At 39.2% G+C, this 9,336-nt stretch overlaps 1 protein-coding gene across 1 annotated transcript; it reads right to left on the bottom strand.

Moving 5' to 3' along the window:
- Window positions 1-710: 710 nt before the first annotated feature.
- Window positions 711-4,107, bottom strand: LOC147417049 (cyclin-dependent kinase F-4-like). The gene is made up of 14 exons (XM_086507794.1): window positions 3,836-4,107; window positions 3,664-3,742; window positions 3,513-3,581; window positions 3,332-3,421; window positions 3,118-3,256; window positions 2,934-3,036; window positions 2,806-2,858; window positions 2,667-2,733; window positions 2,471-2,579; window positions 2,272-2,337; window positions 2,111-2,179; window positions 1,355-1,433; window positions 1,131-1,265; window positions 711-862 (listed from the first exon to the last, which is right to left on the bottom strand). The coding sequence occupies exons 1-14, from the start codon at window positions 3,841-3,843 to the stop codon at window positions 711-713; spliced, it is 1,218 nt and encodes a 405-aa protein (XP_086363920.1). The 5' UTR covers window positions 3,844-4,107.
- Window positions 4,108-9,336: the final 5,229 nt, after the last annotated feature.

Genomic DNA, 9,336 nt, shown 5'->3' with positions numbered 1-9,336 from the left:
CTCAAGAGTTTTTTGCTCGTATGGGCATTACACTGGCTCTCACTACAACATACAATCCACAGGGTAATGGGAAAAGTGAGAGAGGGCATCTGCCTATTGTTAAGGCTTTAGCAAAGGCATGCCATATCGGTGATTGGCCTAAGCTCTTACCATTTACTTTATGGGATGATCGTACTACACATAGTTCTATTACATCATTTATCTATTCGAGTTGATGTATGGGCAAAAACCATTATGCCTACGGAGGAAGCGGTTATGTCTTGGACCATAATGCCATGGGAAGAAGGTAATATGACTATAGAAGATTTTATTGCTTTATGCATTTGCCAGCTTGGGAGCATCATGAAGATATTGAGCATGCTAAAGTACAGCTTAAGGAGGCAAGGTTGAATAATAAATCAGCATTTATAGGAAGCACTGACTATGAACTCATGCTATCAAAGACGGTGATCGGTTCTTGTTATGACAATAGCTTGGACAACCAGTATATTGCTATGCGAAAAATGTTTTAAAAATGGTTTGGACCATATGTGATGCTTCAATATTTTAATGATAATCAACATATAAATTAGCTAACTTAATGGCACTGAGCTCAAGTGCCTAATTGCAGGGAAAGGATCAAGTTATTCAATAAGCAAGAAGGCAGATGTTCTTGAAGATTTCAATTCGATCAACCTCCACAAACAACATACACACATCAGATAATGTATCTAACATGCTACAGATGATGCTGCTTCATCAACCTGCACAAATCTACTTTCTCTACATACACACACACACATGTCAATCACTACACTTCCAGTAGAGCTGCTCACCTTCATGCATCCATAACCATCTACTTTCTTCACCCCCACAAACGCACCTGCAAAGTAACAATAACAAGGTGAAGGGTCACGTTTGCAATCTAAAAAATAGAAGGGATCCATACGAGGCTCTTAAATGAGAGGACCCACTGGCTGAAATATCAATGAGGATTTCAATCATTCAATCATTCAATGCTTCACATGCAATACTCAAATGTATGCCTAACTCCCTTCTTCACTAAGGTTTGTTTCAGAAAGCCAAAAATCTAAAGCTCAACTTGGAAAACTTGCGGAGGAAACAGGAACTTAAAAGGAACCATTTCAAACCTGATGCTAAAGGAAGCTGCTTTTTTGGAGCACTCCAACCAATAGAAAGTTCTGTATTTGGCTCCTGGCCTCCACCTGGATTATACTCCTGCTCCACACCGCGGATACTATTACAAGAGTGCGTATTGTGAGCCCCTGCAAAATACAGAAGCACGCTGTTGCATCCTTACCCTTATAACACTTGGACAAAGAACCGAATGTGCCTTTTTATTATAAACACTTACATGGAAGTTTCTCAGCTAGCCCCATCCTAGCAGAAGTTAAAGCTCGTGAAGGTATGAACTTAGAATCTTGTCCTTGCATCTGTTGAACAAAATAACAGAAAAAAAAATTACTACATCAATCAACATCTAAACTTGCAGTGTTTCCAACAAATAAGTGACTCCTAAACAATCTGCTCATGCCAACAGGAGGCCTAGACCCTCAAGAAAGGAGTGCATATAAGGTGAATCTAGCAAAAAGACAACTGCACAATATCTGCACGTTGTAAAACCTTACAACCTTACGAGACACACTTCATAAAAAGAGAGCATCCAACATCCCTATTACAGCCAGCTCTAAAAAAGCCTCTTATCAAACTTCATATCACGTGAACATGACATGGTGACTCCAGTATTCTCCATCACACACATGTGCTACATCAGTAAGCCCTTATGGACTTCCACATTTATGAATACAGCAAAACAAATGAAGTTTGCAAGCCGCCCTTAGCAGGCAGGAAACATTAAAGAAGCACTGTCTGTTCCAGGTTAACATTAGCCATACAATGTGTTGCTAAGCAACTAGCACCAGTTGCAGGGCTTCAACACTGTTCCCAATGTTGATTACTTGCCATACCCCATGAAAGGTTGCATAATTCAGACATCACTCTTTGCACTCCAAGTTCTATTATAACCAACGGACTAGTTAAATGAGGTTAAAATACAAAAGAAAGGCCTGTAGGTTATGAAAAATTTTTAAGGCTAGAGAGTAGTTCCAACCTTGAAAAAAGGATGTTGAAGCACCTTAGCAGCAGAGGGCCTCTTCTCAGGATCCCAAGAGCACAATGCCTGTTTGTTTACGATGTAAATTTGCCCAAATGTAAGAAAATCCCACAAAGCAGGACAGAAAACTAAACTTTCAGCATAGCAAGACATAGTACCAGAATAAGATCAATGGCATCAGCACTTGCATTGGGTATTAGAGCAGATAAGTCACCTCTAGAAACCTGCAAACAATGATAATTAACACAGACATTATGACTAAGAATTTTATACGGAACGACATAGACATTATGATTGAGAGTTTTGTTCAGAACAACATAGCTTGTCTTGCAAGCAGGGTAAGATCCAAGACCAGACCTTGGGAAACTGAAGGTTCATGGAAGCAGCAAGCTCCATGCCTTGAGGCCACGTCTGATAACTAGGTGAACCTATCACACTGCATATCTTGAAAATTTCATCCAGCTCGCTGAAAAGTAAGAATAGATACGTCCATAACATGACAAAGAAACAAATTTTATTGATGTGATGAAATATGCAGGACTGTTTTTCCAACCTTTCTCCAGGAAAAAGAGGCCGAAGGCTAAAAAGTTCTGCCATAATCGCTCCCATAGCCCACATGTCTGTATTGTAATTCAAACTTAACCAATGGCCAACATATGTTACCAACAGATAATCGCAAGTAAAACACATACCAATGGCAGGACCATAACTCCGGGACTGAAGTAATACTTCTGGCGCTCGATACCTTGTGAAAACAACCTTGTTAGTGCAGAAGTATGATTCATCAAAACAGATCTTCAGATTCTCAAAACTTGCATACCATCTTGTTGAAACATAATCAGTGTATGGTGGCTTGGAATCAACTTCCCGAGCCAGTCCAAAATCTGCTACTTTTACAAGGTCCCCAGTAACAAGCAGGTTCTCTGCAAAACCTCAGCATTGTCAGAGGGTCAATATCACACAGACAAGACCCTTATGACAATTACAGCTCTAGCAGGCATTACCTGGCTTCAGATCACGATGAAAATAACCGTGCAAATGCATGTTCTCTAAAGCTTGGAATATTTGTAAGCACCAGTTTCTTATTCTTGATTCCGGAAGAGGTTTGTAGTGATCTTTCATAACTTGATACAAGTTAAACTCCTGGGAAGACAAATCACCTTACACCTTAATTACATCCTACAAGAATGAATGACGTCACAAGGTGTAAAAGACTACCATGTATTCGAAGATAAAAAAGAGCTCATTATTCTCCCTAACCACCTCCTTGAGCCTCACAATATGTGGATGATTCAGCTTCTGTAAAGACTGCAGTAACACAAAATCTCAAAACTGCCCCTTACCTGAAAACAAAACCTAGATTTTACCATATTGTTTCAAACAACTTCCACTGCTTTACCTTCACCTCCCGCAAGTTCATGCATTCCTCCCAAGAGTAATACTTTCTCTTCATTTTCTTAATGGCAACCTGTAACAAAGAAGAAGGGAAAAGACATGAAACGCTTAACCTCATTTTACATCAAAATATCACAATTCAAATATTAACTTACAATCTCATTATCATGAAAGTTGAGTGCTTTCCACACACTCCCGTAAGTGCCATCCCCCAACAACTTGATAACTTTATACCTAATTTCATAAAAGAAACCAACATTAGGAAGGTCAACTAAACCAAAAACATCTTGCTTCAGATATATGGCAAGAAAAAGAGGGCTGGCCCACCTATGCATGATGACCACTGCGTAACTAAGAAAAGGATATAGTTAAAGATATTTATAATGCAAACTCTTGAAACTAAAAGAATCTGTCTCTCTCAGGTCATGGTGTCTGCTGCAAATTTCATAGCAATCTGCTGCTGGCGCGTAAGGGCAAAGAAAGATGGCATCTGTCGCAACGACGAGGCTAGAAGTAGAGGCATTCTCCAAATTACAACCAAAAGGCATATCAATCTCTGTGATGAAAATCGTCATCATCCCACAGCCTGCTGTGGTGAGGAATTCTTTTTATCCACTAACCCAAACCAGCTTGGGCCTTCTACAAAGCATCAATGTCCCAGCACGCGCCTGCAATGTGAACATGGGAGGAGAAGAAACCTCCATTCCTTCACAGGCGAGAATCATCTTCAAATTCTCGCAGTTTATTGACAACCTGAAAGCAACGAGAATCAAAACGTTCAACTCTGATCCAAGTAAAGAACAATTAAAAGGATCTTCACGAGGAGTGCAATAGGGAGAACCAGTTACGGCCAAAAGCAGATAAGGATTTAACAGCATCGTGTCATTGCAGGCTATCGTGCAAGGTATGGAAATCTATTGTTAAAACAATAAGCTTTTCTGAAGCCTGTAGATCTTAATATATAAGCGCTGAAAGAAACAAATTTGCCCCACAAATCCTCAATTTATGCTCCTACTTCGATTCTAGAAGCAGAAGCGACACGGAATGCAAGCCTAAAAGCCCGTGCAAACAACAAAAGACGAGTATGAAGAGTTTTCTCACCAACAAGAGATGAGGAAGAAGGATCGTCCAAAGGCAAGGTCTGCGACCTCTATCAGGGAGCTCCCATGGCGATGTACATGTGCACAGGTATTGAGAAATTAGGGTTTACGCGCCAAAGCCCGCGGGAAGTGATCGTCAAGCAAAAGGACTGTGTGTTCTCCTTGCGGCTTCCTGATATGCGAAGAAACGTGGAAAGGCCACATCACAGAATTTAAACGATTATCGCCTGCTTTTTATTTAATACGATCACTAGCGGTCCTTTCCTATGAAACTATCCCACACCACCATGGTGAGCGCATGGTGAAAGATTTTTCTCATTCTCATATGGCATTCACACCTATTCAACCAGCTTGTAGCCACATGCGCTTCTTGTGTGATTCGTGAGTTTAAGGCACGAAACACACAATTGCAGGCCAACTTTTTGCTATGTCCTCGATCTTGCCCTTCATGCATTCTATGCATTCAATCAACTTGTTTGTCCTAGCCACCATGTATGCTTGCACATAGGCTACCCAAAGCTGGGCAGCTTCTGAGTAAGCAACCTACCTACAATTTGTGTCACACTTGTTTAGCACCATGCACTACCCATGCCCATTAGAGATTGTAGACATGTCCACCATTTCGCAGTTGAATTGCAGTCGATTGCAGAGGATGTATATGGTCATATAACTTCTTTGTTAATATTGTTCAACTAGTTTCATAAATATAAAACAAATGATGAACATTTGTATTAGAGAAGAGAAGAGAATATATATATATAGATACATCCGAGGCAGATATAGCTAACCATATTTTAAGAAGCCAATGTACGGTCTATGCTCACAATGCATCACGATAAATAGTGTACAAATAGGTAAACTACTTCTACACTCAATATTATTTTCAAAATATACAAAAAAAGGGAAATGGTGAAGGCCCATCATCCTCTCTTTTGGTTCGTACTAGCACCGACTGCAAACTTCTCATGGTACTTTGCCGCTTTTTGAACATGTTTAGCCAAATTATTCATAATCACAAGAAAATCCTTTGCCTTTTAATATAACTTCACATACTAGTTATCAAGTGACTAGTTATCGACTGGATTGATGTAGGCATCATAATAAAATTGGTCCTCTTTAGCGGCCCCCCTATGCTACTCTCCTATATTTCTCCAAGTGGTGGATCTTAAATCTTTACAACCTGCACCAAAATGTCATCTAACAACCCCTTTACCAAATATTGTTGAGCTATTGACTTTTTTTATTTGTATTTGAACCATAAATTCGTGATAAAACTACTAACAGAGTAAAAGGGTTACGACAACGAAGATTAAATCTTTGCAAACTACACCAAAATAAAATAATATATAACCACATGGTCACCATATGTTTTTGAGTGGCTGAATATTTTCTATTTTGTCTTTGCAGCATGTATTCTTGAAAAACAATGCATGAAATAAAAGCTTTACGGTGGATAAATTAGTTTTAAAGCTTTACGCATGATAAAAACTTAATGACTTGTCAAAGAAGTGATGTGAGCAAGGATACAAAATAAAACTAGAAATTGTCCTAATAAAATGTACAAGAGGTTCTCTCATATAGAAGAGCTGTCAGTGACATAAGGGATGACTTCATAGCTAAAGTAGCATAAATGTTTAAGCTATTTGTCTAAATGACCTTCCACACAATTTACTAGCCTAAATAATGTGCCACACAGGCATTTATAGCTAAGAGGTGGTGCATACACCATAAGTAGAAGTATATTGGGCAATAGACACGCCCAACCAACAACCTCCCCTTGGGCATGGACTATGACTAAAGACCAAAAAAGATAATAAACATCAAAGGTGGCATATTCACACGAGAATTGCATATCCACACTAGGATGACAATGCAAAATCCACTCCGAGATGACAAGCCTCCCTTTAAACAAAAGAAGGATGACAATGCAAATTCCACTCCAAGATGACAAGCCTCCTTTAAACAAGAGAAGGTAAAAAGTCTTCAAAGTATTTTGTCATATTTTCCTCATAGTAAACATGATTGTTGCTTCCTTCCTCAAAGGATGTATGATAATAGGGGGTGTCGAGCAATGAGCTTGCCTCGTAAATATCTTTGATATTGTTGCACTATCACTATTGGCCATTCAATAAATGATTTCCTTGAAGATATTTTAAAAACAACCTCTTAAAATACTAATTAAAATAAATTTAGTAAGTTTTTCTTGCTTTTCTAGATTAGGGTGCTATAGGTGTCATCCCATACTTTTAACAATTTTGTTGACACTTGATGAAAGCGACCGTGGCTCTGTCAGGTGGTTAGCAGCTAAGGACGCACGATGCTACTAGTCCATTGCTGGTAGTGTATCTTGAGTGCGTGTGTGCCATGTGGGTAGTGTTGAGAGGCCAGAGGGTAGAGAGACCCTTGCTCCACCCATCCACCTTGCCTATACATATAGGCAATCCCTATGCCGGTTTCCCAGAGGCCCTTGGCCTTACATTACTCTTCTCTCAGAAAAGTGTTTTCGTCCTCGAAAACAAAAGTGGTGTATTTCTTCTTAAGAACACTAATTATGCTTTCCCAAGTGGCACCTTCTTCACGTCAATCTTTCCACTTAAGTAATGCTTGGCAATGCACATGATGACGAGTACGTAAATCATGAGCGACCTCTATGTGGCAACCAACATTTGGTTCACACGAGCTTGTGAGAATGCATGGTTATATCCAAGGTCACAAGGTGAGTATCATGGTAAATGATGGAGCATCTTATGAACTGCAAGTTAATCAAACGTCTCAAGCTACCTTAGACACCTAGTTCCCACTGCTACAAGGTAGCTATGATAATGGCCATGATGCTAAAGTGTGGGATACACAAGTTAAAGGTGTACCTCTTGAGATCCAAGAATATCATATAGCCTTAGATTTTTAAGTAATGAATATGGATAGAGTAGATGTGGTGTTAAGTCGGAAGTGTTTGCATGGATAAGGATCATCATTATGCCATAGCTATGAGCTTATATAGTCTTATGTTTGAATACAATGGTGGGTATGTACTGTTGTTGGGGAAAAAAGATGTACCTTCCTCACCACTCTTATGAAGCTCTCTTCAAATGATCAATAGAAGAATTCTTTTTGTGTTACTCTGTGTGTCATTTGTTATCAAATGTTGCACATGATTCTGTTATGGTTGAAGATTCTTCAAAGTGGCATGCTTCTATTTCTTCTCTTCTTTCTACTTCTCTGTCACCGCAACAAGAAAATGTTCCTAATAAATTGAAGAAACTTTGAACGGAATACAAAGATGTTTTTATCACCTACGATTACTAAAAGTACATTCAGAGTGGGCTACAAAGCCAATGGAAGGAACTTCCAACCCTAAATTATTAAGGGAGTTTGAACGTCGCTATGCACAATTATCAATGACAGGAAGATGCACTTGGATAGGCAAAAGATAGAACTACTCCTACAAGTTGTAGGTCAAGAGGTTCATGAGAAGCTTGAACTACTCTTGCAGGATAAGAATACAGAGCAAGATTGAAGAGAGAATGGAGAAAGTCAAAGATGTAGTCTCACTAGCCTTTCCAAGAGATAACATCAATGAGACAAAATGGTGGTATCTAATGGTACTTCTCTCTCTGCCATGTTAGAAAATCCATCAAAGCCAGTTATTTCAAATCCAAAAAATGGAAGATTCCATGCTAGATGAGATGGTAAAATGCATGCGAGAGATGACGTTGAAATTGGCAAGGTTGGAAGAGAAGGGATAAGGGCAATCATCAGGGCAAAGAGATCTAAACAAGCAAGGTTTTGTAAACAGGTGTATATGGTGCAATAGCACTGATCATGCCAGGAGAGATTGTGAGAGATTCAAGGATGCTTTGATCGAAGACCTTGTGTTTGTCAAGGGATGGTAAGATTCATCTCATGGAGATAGGAATGCTTTTGGAAACCAAATTTGGGAAAGAAGGAATGTGTAAGTTAGTTGAAGAAATGGCCACAAGCCAGGCTATTGCTAGGGTTGAGGTAGCATCCTATGAAATGAAGTTTGAGCATGTTTCAAATAAACATCTAAGTAAGGATATACATGTATCAGATGAATTATAGCCATATGCTGTGGAATCTTCTGTAAAAGGAAAAGCAACTAAGTATGTAGTGCATAAATTTGGGGATTGTATCCATGAAACAAAAAGGTGGAATGATCCAATGGTGTTAGCAATGGCTAACACATGCTACACCGATTATGCACCAAGCTAGGGATGTGCTATTGTGCATAATAATTCCTATTCATTGTATAAGGCCTTGGGCTCATTTAAAAGTTCCAAATTGTATAAGCTTAGGCTAAAAGGGCTCAACTTTATTCCATAGTTGAAGGGCTTGAAGTCCAAAACTATAAAAGATCCCTATGCTAAATGAGAAGTCATTCTTGGGTGAGCTCTCTTCTTTGTAGAGTGGAGGATGGTCATGAGGCTCATGGGCTTTCCATGCCCATGTAGCTCTTGATTTCTAATAATCGATTTCACTTTCTTTTGATTAGTCTTCTTTGTTTTGATTATGTGAAGTGAGATTGTATTAGTATGATGTTAGATCTCTAATCCCTTTTTTAGTTAATCTCTATTGGCCATGGTGTGTGAAGGCTATGCCTTCCCTCTCTTTCTCTTTCTCTATAATTTATGGTTAGTGTGTGTGCATATGTAGTAGCATTGAGGGGCTGGACCGGTATAGCCACACTAATGCGAAGTAAGTATGTTG

The sequence above is a fragment of the Adiantum capillus-veneris genome, unplaced genomic scaffold (assembly GCF_014529385.1).
Source record: "Adiantum capillus-veneris isolate H3 unplaced genomic scaffold, ASM1452938v2 Hic_scaffold_325, whole genome shotgun sequence".
Lineage (NCBI taxonomy): Eukaryota > Viridiplantae > Streptophyta > Polypodiopsida > Polypodiales > Pteridaceae > Adiantum > Adiantum capillus-veneris.
The sequence above is the reverse complement of the archived record's forward strand: the minus strand, read 5'-3'. Positions and strand labels throughout refer to the sequence as shown.

Bases quoted from the DNA above. Each gene is read 5' to 3' on its own strand.
- LOC147417049 (XM_086507794.1), bottom strand. The intron at 3,037-3,117 runs GTAATGCCTGCT...GAGGTTTTGCAG, and splicing joins TCATCGTGATCTGAAGCCAG to AGAACCTGCTTGTTACTGGG. The intron at 2,580-2,666 runs GTTGGAAAAACA...CTTACTTTTCAG, and splicing joins CCTCTTTTTCCTGGAGAAAG to CGAGCTGGATGAAATTTTCA.